At 50.6% G+C, this 17,561-nt stretch overlaps 1 protein-coding gene across 3 annotated transcripts in view; it reads right to left on the bottom strand.

Annotated features, from left to right (window-relative positions):
- Positions 1–2,994: 2,994 nt before the first annotated feature.
- Positions 2,995–17,561, bottom strand: part of DAG1 (dystroglycan 1 (dystrophin-associated glycoprotein 1)) — a 71,340-nt gene continuing 56,773 nt past the window's right edge. For all 3 annotated transcript variants that reach the window (XM_012637972.1, XM_012637966.1, XM_012637960.1), the window contains exon 3: positions 2,995–7,832. In XM_012637972.1, coding sequence (XP_012493426.1) covers positions 5,430–7,832 — 2,403 coding nt within the window. In that variant the 3' untranslated portion in view covers positions 2,995–5,429. The remainder of the gene's footprint in view (positions 7,833–17,561) is intronic.

Below are 17,561 nucleotides of genomic sequence, written 5' to 3'. Positions count from 1 at the left end.
TTCCGAGGAAGAAGACCACCCGTAAATGAGAGGATCCCAAACCTCAGCTACACTCGCCCTGATGCCCTCAGGGACTGTGCGGCGTTGATGGAGGGAAGACCAGCCCAGTCACACCACCAGTTAGCAGCTGGGCTCCGAGACGTTCCGGGTTGGGGCCACACGCGGGCTCAGCTCCGCCTGCTCCGTGGCCCTAGCCCTGCCCACAGCCCCGCTCGGTCCCGCCCTCTCCTGGACTTATATCCAGTCCCTGGCTGTCTCGGCTCTGCAGTCTGCCGGGTTCCGTCCGGCCCTCCCCGGAAGGACTTAGCTCCACCCACAGCCGCCCGCTCGCCCCTCTCACCTCTAGCCCCCAGCCTTCTTAGCCCCGCCCACGGCCCGCCTCTTCAGCACCGCCCACCGTTAGCGCCTTAATCCTCTGGCGCCACCTTCTGGGTGTCGGCGGACACCGTCCCCCTCTTTGGCCCAGAGCCGCTGCAGTCCGCTCTGCTAGGCTCACCTAAAGAACACCTTGAGCCATTACGAAGGTTGAAAGGTACCCCTATCCCCGCCCCGAACCTGCCCAGGTGCCTAGGTCTGGCCACAGGAGCCTTCCACAGGGATATGGACAGAACAACTCCCCCTCCATCCCAGCTGAGACCCTAGGGTCACCTCCATCAAAGCTGGGGCAGTGGGGCTAGCAAATGCCCCCAGCAGCCAAGTATCCGTGCTGCCCATGCCCCAGGCTGCCCTCAGGTGGGTCCCTCCTGCAGGAGCATCCAAACCCCAGCTGATGGGCACCCCTATTTTGAACCTCTTGCCCTATCTACTCCTCTAGGTCTTCTAGGGTCCCCATAAGGAAAAGGTACCCAGCATCCCTTGGTAGAGGCTTCAAGTAATTCTTTGCTGCTCTACAACAGAAACACAATTTTATAGTCAGAAAAAAAAATGTTTGGGTCACACTTAGAATTGAAAAGGTGTCACACCAGCTGCAAAACCTGGCAGACCAACTAACTCCCTTGACCTCTCTGGGCCTCAGTCACCTTGCCTCAGGATGGTGGTCGAGAAGATGAACAAAGATGGGAAAGGAGTTAAACCACTAGGCAATTTGAATTTTTAAGATACAGAAATAGAAATGAAGCTCACCCTAAAAGACTGATGCTTGAGTTGGGCTGTCCATGCTTTAGAAGAGCTGGGAAAGGACCTCTCCTAGGAGCTTGTTCAGCCTGTTGGGAACAAGGCAGGGGGCCAGGTTTGGGGCCGCAATGAAGTAAGTAGTGTGGAGCCTCCAGTCCCCACCGAACTGGTAGTATTCTAGAGGGTCAGGCTGACCACATATTTCTAGATACACAAGATTTTCCCGCCAACAACCCTGACCCAGGACTTTCCCAAGGATTTTGGTCAGCCCAAGGCAGTGCCTTTATGTAGATTCCTCTGCCCCTTTTGCAGACAGATACATATTATCTCCACTCCACCCCCCAGTTCCCAGGGTGTTTCAGAACCCCTTAGAGATTAGCACTGTCCCCACCTCACAGATGGGGAAGCCAGGCCTGAGAGATCCCAGGAAATTGCCCTGAGTCAGAAGCAGGTGGGAAGGCAGATTTCCGTGAGTCTGATAGTCCCTTCCTTGCTGTCCCTTCCCCTACCACTTTCTTCCAGCTCAAAAGACCTGAGCAGACAGTCCTCACCCCAACCAAGAAAAGATCACAGGGATCTGGCAGGAGTGCTGGCGGGCAGGGGCCTGCCAGGCCAAACAGCAAATATTCCCTTATCCCCCAAAGGAGGTAGGGTGGGCAGAGGCCAGAGGTTCTTGTGGCTTCTTTTCTTCCTGCCCTGCTGGCCTTACTGTCCTCTGCTGAGACGAAGTTCCTTACTTAAGCTCAGGAGAGTGAACTCCACTCACAACCAGTGGCTTTGGGTTAGACATACAAGCAGAGCTTCCTGAAGTCAAGAGAGAATGGGCAGGGTCATTTCTTGGGCCCCTGCTGTTAGGCCTCTAGGGAGTGAGAGGTGTCCCTGAACACATGCTGGGGACAGCCTTTATTGATACTTACTGTGGTACACATTCAGGTCCTAACTCCACAAGTAATTGTTTGACCTTCAACAATTGCCCACTCAGACTCAGCTCTATCTGCAATATGGGACCAGTCTCTTCTCTGGATCTTGATGGTTCTGAGCAGAGGGGCAGCCTGGGAGTTGCAGGGGTGGGTGGGGTGGTAAGGAGCTAGTGGGGGTAGAGGTGAGCCCAGAAGAGACACCAGTTGTTCTGTGACCAATGGCTTGATCCTGCCTCTTAAGATACAGCTGCTGCATCATCTACCTCCCATACCCCGAGCAGTGTCCTAGGACAACCCATCTGTTCCTTCCTGGGCACTGAGTCATGCTCAGCCTACCCAGCTGGCCTGTCCAACCCAGACCAAGCACTTAGAGTCCAGAATCTACAGACCAACCAGGGCAGAGCAGCCTGGTCAGAAACCTTTCTCCACTTCTCCTCAACCCAAGAACAGTGCCAAACCTGCCTTGAGACTACCTGGGAGACTGGCCAGTCCAAACCCACAAGTCAATGGGGAAAGGAGCTGAAGTGCAGTTGCAAGCAGGGACATCCCTAGGCCCCCATCTTCACAGAGACCCAGCCTGGCCAGAAAGTGCAGGGGCTGACCCACTCTGGGGTAGAAAGCCTGTGACAGAAATTTTCCTACCATCCTCCTTCACACCCAGGCTCATTGGCTTCTCTGCCACCCCTCACCCCTTACAGATGAGGAAATTGAGGATCAAGGAGATTTGTCTTAGCTGGCTCACAAGCAGAAGAGGTGCTAAGCGGGGGTTACATGTTGGCAGAGCTTCTGGAGCACGCACCCAGCCCTCCCAGCACAGAAATGGTACGGCTTGTGCAGAGGCCATCAAGCCACCTCTGAGTGGGCCTGGCAGAGTCCCCACTTCTGTCACATGAGCCCCTCACCACTCATGTTTAAGAATCTGTCCAGGGGCCAGGGAAATAGATGCTCAGAGGCAGTGACGTTGTAATAAAGACACTGCTTTTATTTAGTTTGATATGTTTCTATACAGAATGCAGAAAACACATCTTAAAATCATATAGAAGGAAATAAAAACACGTCAGTGGTTGGTGAACACTTGAATGTAAGATTGGCTCTCCATCTCAGAGTCCAGTGGCCATCACCAGCCCAGCGCTCAAGGGAGGAGATTGCCTGCAAAGGCATTGTTGCTGTTGTTATTCTGTTCACTGCCCCATCGCCTCCAGTTGCTATGGCAACAGGCCATTCTGGGCCTGCCACATCTCTGTGAGGCAGTGCCCAATGGTGGGGTTGCTAGGAGCAACGGAGCCATTTGGAAGGCCTTTCAAAACCCTCACCTGGAACATTGGGAATTGTTTATTTTTTGAGGCGGTCATTAGAAACAATCTCACCAGGTCAGATCCCACTTGTGTTCCGGTCTCTGGGGCATCAGGGAAACTCCAGTTTGGGCCAGGGCTTGGAAACATGAGCCCAGTCACTAGCAGTCCACTGAGCCCTCATCTACAGGCTCCCCTCACAGGGGCACTACTCATTCCAGAGTACCCTGCTGGGAGCTGGGACAGGGGAGAGGGGCTGGGCCCTGTAGAAGGCGCAAGGAGAAACTCCCTCTGGTGAACAGTAGGATAGAGACCCCTCCCCTCCTGCCATTCCTCCCCTCCTGAGGCAGCACACACAAATCCTCTGCAAAACAGATATGGCTTAGAAGTAGCTGCTCCGTGTACAAAGGGAGCCTGGGTCCACCCACCCACCCTCGATCAGGGAAGGGATACATTATTGCAAAAGGCATTCCTCCCTAAAAGGTACCCAAAATAACTCTCACACATCAATTGAAAAGTCATGCTCTAAATGGTTTCTTCCAAAGGAGGAGAATCAAAGCAGAGTGGGTGCCCCTGAGTCATGGGACAGAGATGCAGATGGACGGACGGATGTTCTGCTAAAAAAGGCAAAAGAAGCCCCAGTGTAATTCCAGAATTTAAACTGTTAGGAAAAGAAGGGGGGGGAAAATCAAAATGAGCAAAGCCGTCAGTTCCATGGAATCAACACTAAGAGCTTGTACAAACTGCTGTAAGCGTCACCATTTTTAATCTTTTTTTTAATAAAACAATTTGAGGCTGTATAAAAACTTTAGTAAAAAATTAGCTTTGAGAGCCCACAGATTTTTACTATGAACTATTGCTGGCACTCCTCCCCAGCCACCAGACCTTTTCCAGTCATTTAGGCCCAAGGCCTGGGACTGGAGCGCCAGAGAAAAGGGATGGGGTGGGTCTGGGTGGGGCTGTGGACTGTTGGGACAAAGTGGCCAAGGTCAAGTGAGGAAAGAGCATCACATGACATAAAAATATTGCATCTTCACCAAAATGTCCCCCACTGAGTGTTTCAAAAACCATGATATTCCTTTTTAGGAGGGGGGGAAAAAAACACAGAAGGAGGGTTGGAAAAAAAAAAAAAGAGGTTGATGTGGTCGAGTCCCTCGACCTCCAAGACCCCCCCCCCCACGAGCAGCTGGCCCACCCCGGAGCACCTAAGTTGGGGGCCACAGCCACCACTGACTCTTGGAGTCCTTTTCCATGGAAATGAAGACCCCTTGGTAGTGGGCCACTAGTGTACATGGGGTGGAGGTGGGGATGTCTGTGGCCCAAGAGGCCCCTCCAGCTTCCAGCTCCTGGCAACAGTGGGAGAGCATACCCAGCACCAGGGCCCTGGCCCCTGAGCCAGGGCCAGGAGGCCCCCAATTCAGGCTCTGGGGTATCAGAGCAACCAAGTTGACATAGTGTGAAAAAATAGGATTCCTTTGATAAAAAATACTGTCCCTTGGTCTTCTCTAAGTTTGAAACACCCTGGGAGCTTATTTTTAGCAAAGCAATTTCCCCATACCCACCCTAAAATTATACATACAAGTTTAGGTAAACAGCAGATTAAATGTAAAAACTTAACCTTAACTTCTGAAAGTCCTTTGAATTTAATCTTTAGCTACTGTTTTCCATGTTACATCCTGCAGCTAGACACACGTGAATAGAAAAAACAGTACAGTTAGTGTTAAAGGCAAAACGCAGAGAGCTGGGGGGCCGCCCAGCACTGTCTGCGAGTTCATTCACGGTTCCTCGCTCCCTCTATCTACCTCTACTCAAACAGTGCTTTCAGAGCCAGCCATCAAAAACGCAGCGAAGAATTTTCTATGAACAAACAAAAAGCTGTTAGGCAAAAAATAAAAATAAAAAAGTCCCCAAAGTCTCTCCAGTTGCTTTGGGGTTTGGGAGGACCAGAGAGGGCGGGCTTGTCTAGGCCCCGTGTGTCAGCGTGTGCTAGGTCAGGTGTCGGCTCCCGGTGGGCAATGGTCTGCAGGCCACCGGTCTCCATAGACAACACTGTGTTGTCTCTAGGCCCCTGCCCTACCCCTGCCTCCACCCAGGCGCTTGTGGGTTAAGGAGGGACATAAGGAGGGGGTGACCGGTAAGGGGTCATGTTCTTGGGACGGGAGCCCTTGCCCTCCATGGGCGCTGTGAAGGGTGGGGGGGGCTGGTAGGGAGGTGCATTGGGATCCTCATCCCGCAGGGGCGTGTACTCTCCCACAGTGTCCTGGTTCAGAGGGGTGGTCTCGGGCACACTCTGGTTGGGATACTCAGGAGGGGGCAAGGGAGCCTTCTCCTCCTGCAGAATGAGTGGCATGCTGGAGGAGGGTGGGGGCTTGGAGTCATCCAGTTCATCCGCAAAGATGATAGGCACCCCCTTCTTGATGAAGGTGGCCTGGTCCTCAAGGGTAAGCTTTCCCTTCCGCTTCTTGCGATAGCAGATCATGGCAATGATGCCGGCAATGAGCAGGATGGCTGCAACCACCACGGCTGGGATGACTGTGTGTAGGTAGACGTCATCCTCACTGCTCTTCTCAGGGTCCCTGTCTGGCACCTCCGTGGGTGGTGCCTCTGAGGGCACCCTCCTGGGTGGTGCCACAGGGATAAACTGTAGGTGCCGACAACTGCCAGAGCCCGTCACAGCGATGCTCATGGCCTTAAAGTCAGGCTCCAGGGCATTGGAGAAGGTGGGCCGAGGTTTCCCATCATCTTCAGCAATCCGTCGGCTCAACCCCATGATCTGCTCCTTGGGGCAGGGCTCCAGGGGCAATGTGTTATTGGTCCATTCCACCACAATGGAGCCCCGGGTGATATTCTGCAGGGTGATGGTGCTGCAATTTCGGTCTCCAAAGGCGAAGGCCAGCTTCTTCACCAAAGCAATCTTCTTGTGGATGTCATTGACCACTGGTGCCGGGTCACCCACAAATTTGGCCTTGAACTGCGCAGGAGCCTTATCCCCTTGAGGGCGCCTGTGGACATGGATCTCGAAGGCATCCACAGCTGAGAGGCCCCCCTTGTCTGTGGCATGCATGAAATACTCATGTTTGCCCACATGGCTGCTGTCAGGCAGGCCATACATGAGCTGGCTATTGCTGTTGAACTGTACCCAGGACTTCTCGCCTACCAGCTGCTGCTCCCGCAGCTTCAGGGTCAGCTTTAGTTTGTCGGTGGTGGTGTCCTCATTGTCATAGAAAGTGTCTGATGGGATCTTCACCTCAAAGTAGGTGCCAACCCAGGCATCTACCCTATCAATGTGGTTCTTGAGCTCTGGGCGCTGGTTGGGTTCTCCCCCTCGGGGCATTCCACTGGTGGTGGTACGGATGCGAGTAGGCGGGGAAGCAGTTTCCAATCTGGTGATGGGAGCTTTGGTGGTAACCCGGGGCACTGGTCGGGGCGTCCGAGGTTTCTTGGTTGGCCTGCGAGTCGTGGTGGTTGAAGAGTCAGTTGAAGGCGTTGCTGGTTTTGGCGTTGATACTCGTGGCTTCTTGGTGGTAGTTGTGGGAGGGGTAGCAACTGCAGTGGGCTCCACATAGCCAGGAATGGTTATCGTTGGGCGAATCTGGCCCGGAATTGTGGTGCCGGCTTCTGACACACGAGTGGGCTGGATGGGGCCTAGGGTTGGGGTCTGAATAATGGCGCCTCGAGTGCGAATGGTGACCGTGGGCTTCCCAGGAACAGGATCCCTGACCGGAGGAGCCATAGTCTCTGTTGGAGGAGCAATGGCTGGAGATGTTGGGGTGGGCACAATCCTGGATGGTGGCTCCTGGATGGCTGTGGTTGGGGGCCCAATGGCAGTGACGGGTGTGGGTGTGGCATGGATCTGCCTCCGGATGCGTTTAGGGAGAGGGGGTTTCTTATTGGCAATGTGCCAACCCACCACAGGGTAGCCAAGCTGGGCAGACATAGTGCCCTCCCTGGCAGGGGCCTCCACACCACGAATATCAGGCACACTGTTCTGGTTCAGGGAGCAGCCCAGCTTCCAGGAGAGCAAGGCTCCATTCTCTACTACCTTTTTTGCATTTCCTGGGCCAGCCATAAAAGCTGACATGTCAAACAGTCTATTATTCACCACAGGCACCAACTTCATGTTGTGAAGTTCCACTTCTGAGAAGCTCCGCATCCTGTGCAGGAGGTCGATCCTTTGCTTTGGGGTCATCTTGGTGAGGTCAGCATCCAGAATCACTGTCAAGACAGTCACAGGCTCATCAGCTGCACAGGCAGATGACACCAGCTCACCAGGGTCTGGTGAGGCTGCCCGCACAGACTGTGGCTCACTGTGGTCTTCAGGGTAAACCTCAATGGAGAACACACTGGAGGTCTGGGGGACATGGCTCCCATTGGCCCCTAGCCGTGCAGCACTCACTGAGATGTAATGCACACCCTTATCGGTGTCGAGGGGGAGGCCCTCCAGGGTGTGGCTCTGCAGATCCCAGTGCAGCCAAGATGGCAAAGCCTCCTTTCCTGCTGCTGATACCTAGAGGAGACACAAGTATGAATTACAATTGCTATTGTCACTGCATAACCTGAGAATGATCACAACAGTTAACCACTGGCTCAGCCTGAATTGTGTGATAGGCTTGGGATATAATTCAGAATTCCTGTTGCAGAAGCCAACTCCTTGCCCCAGAAAGGCACAACCGACCTCATTTACCTGTCACAAAAGTCTGGGGCTACGAGATGGAATAGATTGGGAGGCAAATAATTTACCCAGGGCCACACACTGGGGAGACAGTAGTACTGGCATTCAAGCACATCTCATTCCAGAGAACTGTTGTCATGGAGTTCAAGAACATTGTGGATTTTTATAACAGTGACACACCCTGCCACCTATTCACCCACTCTACCTAAAGAATCAAGTTACAGTTTCTCATCCCAGCCCTCACCATTTCTCTCCAGTTTTGCCTCAGACCTCTCCCCCTGCTCTCCACCAACACCATGCCTTTGCTCAGGTCATATGCCTGGTCTGGTGTCTTTCCTGCCCAGAAGTGGAGAAGCATGCAGGTCTGGGTACAAGGAAGGGCTCAATGCCCTGAAGGACTCACTTTACAATCATCACGTTACATTCAAGTGCAGGGGGCATATTTGCGTGTACAAATAAAGCTAGCTGTGTCTAATGTCTTAATTAACCCTGCTTCTCAAACCTCAAGAAAAACCGTGGTGTCCAGGGTAAGGGGACTAGAATCAACTATTCTAGAATAGTGTTTATCAAAGGAATCCCAAGGAGCTCTGATCTCTCTAAAAGAGAGATTCTATAGTTAACCAAGTATGAGAACTATATAGGGCTCTCTTCTGCCCTTGGAGAGCCCAGGCAGAGAAGCAGGCCTAAGGAGCTCATCCCCGTATTCCACCCAATAGCACCTCCCAGACTTCTTTCAGTGTGTAAGTCCTTTTCCACAGGGGCATAACTCGTAATACTCAGAGCATCCAAGGGAATGCTGCCATAGAAACTTCCACTATCAGCTGACAAAAAGGAAATAAGACTTGTTCTTGCCCAGGCCTATCTGTGGTTTCTCTTACCTTTGGAAAAAACCTACTCCTGTCCCCAGTGCAAGAAAGGTGGCATCCATAGGTGGTCTGCCTGAAGGTCCTCTCAGATCCACTACCCTATACCAAGTCCAGGAACACACTGGCCAACAGACAGTACATCTCATTACTAGCCTCAGCCCTTGCCCTTCATGGCCACTGCTTATCAGCAGAGGGATACTAAAATGCTTCCCTCCTTGTGGCAGGAAGGCTAATGCCATGACTGCTGGGCTCCCCAGAGGCTCTGGTCCCCCGAGCTTCCTCCTGCCAAAAGCCAAAGTACTCGAGTGATTAGGAAGGAGACCCCAGGCTTGTACCTGATACTCCCAGCAGGACCCGGGTGTCCAGGCAGCAACTTTATCAGACACTACATACTTTCTCCCCTTTAAACAGGTTTAAACAGGTTTCCCACCTCCAGCAAAGACCCATGAGAAGACAACTGACGTTATTAGGAGTTATTATTAGAATAACTCTTTCCTGATTGCTCTCTGAGCCACTCACTGAGGGTCTACAAATATTAATAAAATACAAAACAGATAAGGAAATGTACTCACCTTAAAGAAAAAAAAAAAAAGAAAAAGAAAAACAGAGAAGGGCCCTGCCTCCTCAAAGCTTCCCAGCCTGACTCACTTCCTATGCTGCTGACCCCAGCAGCCAAAGTTCTGCCATCAGACCTTTCCTACAGAACAAACTCAAGCCCCTCTATGACCAAGGCTCCCACACAGACAGCCTTGAAAGCCATACACTTATTTTAACTATGCCACTTAACATTATAACCTGTTAATATCACATAACATAAATGATTAACATTAAAGAAAATCCCAGGTTTTACCAAAGTAAGTTATAATCCTCAATTTCAAATTGCAAGATGGAAGTTGAGAGCCGGTAGTTTTATTTTGATTACTGAAAACAAATTCTTTCACTATTGCCTACGCACAGCTTTATAGCCATGTAAAGTTTACCCATTGCTTTGAGGCAAGCCATGACACAGAAACAGAGCCAAGCCTCTCCAGTTTATACTTGCTTTCCCCTCTGCAGATTCTAGCTTCCCAAGGTTCTGAAGCCCTGGCCGTGAACTGGCTGCATGACAGGTGACCAACCTGGATCCACAGCCCCAAAGCAGGCAGTCCCCTCAGGGGCATGAGTACTCCTCACACAGGAAGGAAAGGTACTAACCTGAACACTCTTAAACCCCTGCACCTCCAGGTGTCTTGGTAATGGGAAAGTCAGGCCCAAGCAGCTCTTTGAGCCGCAATGATTCATTTTTATAGAAGGGCTACAGGAAGCAAAACAAACCTAACTTCCACAAGGAACCTGGCCAAGCCACAAGCATACTGACATCTCTGCATTTTCAAGGCCATTTGGGGAAAGCCCCTGACCCAGGAAGTTTGAACATGCCTGAAGGGCTGGCAGTGTCCACAGTCCCTCCCTCCTGAAGGCACTCGGCTCAGGGCCTGGCTCACTACAGAGGTGCTCAGAGATGAAACACCTGCTCTACCCTAACAAAGCAGGAGCCCCTCAACCCATGGGAACCCTAGCTTACTCCCCGCCCCTCAGCTTTCAAATCTTACAGGCTCTGGGCCACCTCTCTTCTCTTGGGGCCTAAGAGTGAAGTGGGATATGAAAGTTCCTTCTGACAGATGCAGCCCCCACGACAAGCCAGGACTCATCTTGTAACAACAGCGAACCAGATGAGAAGCTTTGTCTTTTACCATGAATCCCAGCTCCAGGCAGGCTGAGGCTTGACCTTAGCCCCAATGTCCTCATCTCTAAAATGGAAGAAACGATCCCATCCTTGTATGATTATGGGCCAAGCACCTGATGGACTCTCCACCAATGCTGGGTCCCGTCGGCTCCTATGGGCTGTGAGAAGACCCAGTAAACAATGTAAGACTGCTGCACAAATGGGCCCAGGGCATGTGTAGGCACCACTCCCCAGTCCTTCCCAACTGGCCTTGGACCCAGTGTACAGTGGGGTCTTGTCTCCCTGCTCATATCTCAAAGCTGAGCATCTAAGGTAAGTGGGGAGGCCATAGCCAAGGGGAAGCCAGGATCCTATAGGGGAATAAGGCCAAGGCTGGGCACCTTCAGGAGTTGCTTGCCTGTCAAGACTTTTCTACCTGGAGTGGATGAAAACCCTGAGGGGTACTGGGGAAGAGGAGGACTTGCTGCCCAAAGACCAGCATTCACCTCTTCAGTCTAAAACAGGTACACTAGGATCTTGGCATATTTATTTATACATGGGATCTTGACTATCCTTGGAGTCCTTGGTTTATCCAGTATAAAAATTTCTACCCTAGCTGTACCATAACTATCTACAACTAACCCTCTAAAGGCTGCCAGGCAAGGAAGGGCAGGCAAGAGGCAGGAAGCAGGACTCGGTGTGAGATGCTCAGCAGTAGAGGCACATGTGTTTAGGGTGACAGGCTGGTCCCAGCCATGGAACTCCTTCAGGTTTTCAGGTCACTAGACGCCCCATCACCAAACATGAACACTACCTTGAAGCTGTGGGAGGCAAGGCCTGCTGACCTTATAGTTGCTGTCTTAGAAAGGAGCCTTCAGGCAGTTAGTGGGTATATCTGTAAGAGGCAGAAACTGCCAAGGGGCAAAAAACTGCAGGGGGCAGCCTGATTCGAGGAGATCATGACCTCCAACTCACAGGCCACCCAGAAGGCCAGAAAGCTTTCCAGTTTCAGCAACCCTCGGAGAGGATGTGCTTCTGAGACAGAAGGCAAGCCCATCACTGAGAAAAGTAAGATCTTGAACGCTGCAGAAAACAATATCTTGAACAACCATATACCCACCTTCAGAAATCCCAACCCACAAAGTGCATCCAAAAACATTAAGAATCAAAACCACAAAACCTGGGCAGGACCCTGAAGAGTTCTAAAGACTACCTACCCAGTGATGCCCACAAGGAATCGTCATGACCAAAAACCAGGGAACTGCCAAATTGAAGGTTTTGGTCACTCCTCAGTCTGTACTACCAGATGACTAGCAACTGGCTTCCTCTTCAGTTCTGGGACACTCCCTCCAGCTGCTTTGCCAGTTCCCTCTTGCACAGAGTAGACAGTCAAGCACTTGGTTTAATAAAGATACTGTACCTGTAGACACTAAACACCATGAAATGCAAGCAAAGTCTCACACCCCCACCCAGTACCATTCCACAACTGGAGAAAGAGCAAATGGACAGAGGAGCTCCCATTACTTAGTCCTCATCAAAAAGCAGGTTTCCACCACAGTCTGAGCCAGTCAGTTAAGCATAGCTGAAAAACAAAACTGAAGAATTAGGTTCTTGCTAGGACCAAATTAATTATAATTGGCTTCTGAAACCAAGAAAACACAAGCTTTATCATTCAGGGCCCAAAAGATGATGTCTTACCCATGCAGGAGTTGCAGGACTTAGAAATGGCAAGCAAAGACTCTAGATAGACAGGCAAGCACTTTCAGTTGATGATGGCTAGCAAAGAGGGGTCTTAAGAATAAGGTATAATCGAGAAACTAATCTGGTGAGCATTCTCTCACACTACAAATCTTTTGGAGGGCCCTTTTGGCCTTTGCAGTGGCACCTTCCAACCAACAACTCTGGACACACCAGCCCTTGGGGTGTGGGCTGGGCCCTTCCCTGTGTTCCCCCAAAGATGTGCCAGGGGTCTTCTCAGTGATCCATTTCAAAGTGGTACGAATGCTGTCCCGTGACACCCCACTGCTTGGACCTGCAGAAGCCTGCTCTAGCAAGGTCCCTGCCTTCCCTCAGATCTGGTCATTAGCTCCTTTCAGCTCCCTCACACCTCAGCCAAGCTGCAGAGGTGGGCCAACCTGCAGCCATCTGTGGCTGGGTACTATAGACAGCACCCTAGAGGCACTCCCACATGAGGTGGTCAAGGCCTCTTGTAGGCTAGGTGTCCTCTGCTCAGGGAAACAGGAGATGGTCCCTCTGATGTGGTCTGAGCCTTGGTGCTAACTCACACTGACGGTTAACCTGTGTCTGTGCCATGGACTATGAGATAAATCTGCTCTGTGGCCTTCTGTGAATGATGAGCATGGGAAGTCACATGGCTGTACTGCAGGGAGGTAGCACAAGTCAACAGGAAGAGCCTCTAGCTTGAGGTCAGAGGCCAGGCCTACGTCTCTACCCGAGGTGAAAAACCATGGGGGAAGTGAGTCCAGGGGGCCTCTGCTTTGCTAAATAAAGCAGACTCATACCCACAAGACACAATCATTGGTCCTACTGTTAGACATGCAAACATCAAACCAGCACACGGCTCCTGCCACAAAGACCAAGGCCACAGGATCACATTCAGAACACACTTATCCAGCTCAGTCAGTGCCCTTCTATTCTGAGCTATGAAGCATTTTATGTGATGTTAACTGTTCCCACCAAAAATAAAAATATTTAATCTTTTCCCCCCAAAAAATAAAGGGCAGCACACTATAGTTACAGCCACTAAAAAAATGCTCAAAATCAGTCCTTCAGTTCCAAGCCCTGACATTATCTATTCCAGTGTCACGCTTTCAATCCTTGTCAGTAATTTTTTTAAAAACACAGAAGCCTATATTTTCAATAAGTATGTGAGTTGATGAGTCTGGGCAAATGCCATTCTGACAGCCCACCCCCAAGGATGCCTTCCTTCGCCAACCCGCATTTCCCGGTGTGCTGTGTTCACAAGGAGTCCATTCAGAACCAGGGAACACCCACTCAAGGCAGGAAGAAACTGTAGTTCATCTCACACAGGCGGGGTTGCCACAAAGCTCTCAAGCATCCAAAGAAACACTCCTTTCATGAACTCCCCTTCCCAGCCAAAGAGAGTGCCCATTGTTCTCAGGAGAACAATTGGGGGCCCAAGCCAGCAGCTGAGAGCACAGTCCCATGAAGGGCTGCTCCCGGCCTGCTGACATCTTGGGCTGAGGGAAAGCCCACATTGTCTGCAGGCAAGAAAGCTGAGGGCAAGCAGAATGAAAAGCCATCCTCGCAGGCTCTACCAAAATAAGACATTTGAGGGGGCAGTCCAGTCATTTCATGAGATGCAAAGACATCTCTCCCTGACCACCATAGAGGGAGGGGTTAGAACATTTTCAGTCATTTAATCACATTCCTCAGTCAGTCCCTCACTCACTCAAGTCAGAGATGAGTGAGCCAGCACCAATCCCAAGGGAGGCAAGAGTCAGGATGGGTGACTTATATTGTGGCCAGCCCAGGACAAGCTAGGATCTACCGAGCAAAGGCCAAGCTGGCTTTTGTGGGACATCCCCACAGCCCCTGATGGGGAGAAAGGGTTTCGCAGATCCAAAGGCAGCTATGAAAGCAAAAGACAGTCAAGATCTGGATGAACTTTGTATACAGACATGTAGTGTGATTCAAAGGATTCAAGGGAGTACATGCCAAGACCACCTGCTTTAGGGTGTCCTGAGGCCACAGGAGAAGAGATAGGAGTCCCATGGCCTGGGTCTCTCCGAAAGGCTATGCTGGCCACAAGTACCTAGGCCCTTCTCACGTCTGGTCAAAAAGAGTCCATTTGGGCCGGGCACAGTGTCTCACACTTGTAATCCTAGCACTCTGGGAGGCCAAAGCAGGAGGATCACTTGAGCTCAGGAGTTCAAGACCAGCCTGAGCAAGAGCAAGACCCATCTCTATTTAAAATAAAATTTAAAAAAAATTAAGAAACAAAAAAGAGTCCATTTGAGAGTTAAGCTGGGGGTCAATAACTACAAATCAATTCTCAAGGCAGAGCTAGAGAACAGCAGAGTAAGCAAAAACTTCCAGCCAAGCTGAGACAGGACAAGGGCTGTCCATGAAAGGGGATCAGGCCGGGTGCAGTGGCTCACGCCTATAATCCCAGCACTTTGGGAGGCTGAAGTGGGAAGATTGCTTGAGCCCAGGAGTTTGGGGCTGCAATGAGCTGTGATCACACCACTGCACTCCAGCAGTGGTGACAGAATGAGACCCCATCTCAAGAAAGAAAAGAAAGAAAGAAGAAAGGAAAGGGTATCAGAGCACAGGTTCCAGGATCTCAGGGCTATACCCTCCAGGCAGGCAGACCCCTTCTTCCTTCTCTTGATCCTATGGACTGTTGTATAAAGTATATACCAATATAAAGTATAGGGAAGCCCTTGCTTTAGGGGCTGACGTTACCCAATGGGTATACCAATAGACACTCCTGGCTGACACCAAGCAGCACATCCTCTGCCACTGTGACTTCCAGAGTTGCCACAACCTCCTGAAATAAAGTAACCAACAGCCCACACAAGTCAAACTAAGTTTTGCAGGCAGCCAATATAGCTCACTTAGAATGAGACCTTAAATTTTCCATCCCTTAGACAGACCAGTATTCAAGTGTGTTGCAAACACTGGATTATTCCACCATCAACTCGCATGCACACCCCCTAACCAGTCAGCAAGTATGACAATCATTCCATCTTATCTCGCCAGAATTCAGGACAGACCATGCTCTCTCTACCTGTGAGCCCTCATTATGCAACTCAGTCATGTCCACACAGGCTAAAAGAACAACCTTCACCTGGACACTCCACACGGGGCTGAGGGTAAAGCCAGGCCAGGCCAGGCCCAGTAACTCCTGCCTCAGTTCCTCACTCACTTTTTCCTCCTCTGGTACCTGGGGAAGACACCCTGAACAGCCCTCCTTGAGCCCACTTCTCTCTCCACTTACCTTCACCCAAACTGACAACTGTGTCATGAGTTGGCATTGGTCTCTCTCTGATAAGAAGCCCAACTCCATATCCTCCCAACAACTCCTTCTCAAATTTCCCACATGAAGCTCCACAATCCACCATCACCCCACTTGTCCTCTCCTTGCTGTTCCATCTCTGTTAATGCTTCATCACACAGCAAGCTTTTAATTAGGCACCTACTTTGAAACAGGTCCCATGCCAAGTACTTAGAATGCTACATAGGGAACCGTGGATACCCTATGAGCCAAGCATCACCTTTCACTGCACACACAGGAAGCCTCTTGGATGCTCCCTACAAACTAACTCTGCCCCTACAAGCTATGTAGTCTGGACAAGTCACTTAGCTACCACTTTGTCATCTAAAAATGGAGCCACATTTTCTGCTGGAGGGCCCAACAGCAAAGAAATGGCAATGGGCACCCAATGCCCAGATCTGGTTTTCAATAACATTCACCACCAAAAGGAATCAGGCTCCTTTGGAGAAATGGCTGAGGGAGGGTGAATATAAGATGAGCCAAAAAGTAAGGAAGTGTTCAAAGAATTGACAGGGGCCCATCACAAGAACACAGGAATCAACTCAAAGGGACTCTCAATGGTCAAATCTGGGACAATTTGAGTATCACAATAATTAAGAAGAGCAATGAATTATAAACCATTGAATATTAGCAGTCTGTACTAGTAACAGATCAATAAACACTTAGCTAACAGTCGGAGCGATAGGATGAAGCCACTTTCCAATGTGAAACACAGCAAAAAGTCAAGTTTGAAAGTGTATGTGTCACAGGGCCCTGGTACATTGCTGAGATATCAGGTGAGTTTAGTCTCTTGTTGCCCCAGCACAGGCTGGCATTTCTCCCCACATACAGCCAGGCAGTCTTTGACAATCCAAAGCACGTTTGCAGGTGCTGAATGGGTCCTCATTCCCTCTACCAGCCCACAAACATTTGAGGGCCTAGTACATGATGGGAGACTAACAAAAAACAAGAATTTCAAACATAGAAATTTGCTAAGATAATATAGGGTTTTGTAGGAGAGTTGCTTTCACCAGGGTGCTGGGAAAGGGCTCTAAAATCCTAAATGATGTTCAAGTTGAACCTGAAAGGGGTGGCTATACCCACATTGAAAGAAGAAAGAGGCTGGGCGCGGTGGCTCACGCCTGTAATCCTAGCACTCTGGGAGGCCGAGGCGGGCGGATTGTTTGAGCTCAGGAGTTCGAGACCAGCCTGAGCAAGAGCAAGACCCCATCTCTACCAAAAATAGAAAGAAATTAATTGGACAGCTAAAAATATATAGAAAAAAAAAATTAGCCGGGCATGGTGGCGCATGCCTGTAATCCCAGCTACTCGGGAGGCTGAGGCAGTAGGACTGCTTGAGCCCAGAAGTCTGAGGTTGCTGTGAGCTAGGCTGACGCCACAGCACTCACTCTAGTCCGGGCAACAAAGTGAAACTCTGTCTCAAAAAAAAAAAAAAAAAAAAAGAAGAAAGAGCCAATGGCTTGCGGTGGCCTTGAGCTAGGCATGATCATGGGGCAGAAAGGGGGCAGTGTGGCTGGGACAAGGTATACAAAAGGGGAGGGAGGAAGAGGAGGCCAGAGGCCAGATCACATGGGGCTTGATCCTAAGTGCAGCTCAGTACTGAGGGATTCTGAGTAGATTTAAGCTTTATAAAGATGTCTTTTGCCTCACTGCGGACAAACTGAGGGGTCAAGAATGAAGGCAGCGAGGCCTAGGAAGATATTAAGGAAACACTAGATTGGATCAAGGGCAGTAGTGACGGGCCCTGGATATAATTTGAGGATGACTCCAACAAGCATCCTTGGGACCAAATCTGAAATATTCCTCTCACACACAAGAACATTTGGCAGCTATTAAAAGTTACTTTTCCAGAGAACAATTAATGACTATGGCGGGCCAGGCGCGGTGGCTCACGCCTGTAATCCTAGCACTCTGGGAGGCCAAGGCGGGTGGATCGTTTGAGCTCAGGAGTTCGA

This window comes from Propithecus coquereli, unplaced genomic scaffold (assembly GCF_000956105.1).
Source record: "Propithecus coquereli isolate 6110/MARCELLA unplaced genomic scaffold, Pcoq_1.0 Scaffold1, whole genome shotgun sequence".
NCBI lineage: Eukaryota > Metazoa > Chordata > Mammalia > Primates > Indriidae > Propithecus > Propithecus coquereli.
This window is presented reverse-complemented; position numbering and strand designations above follow the sequence as displayed.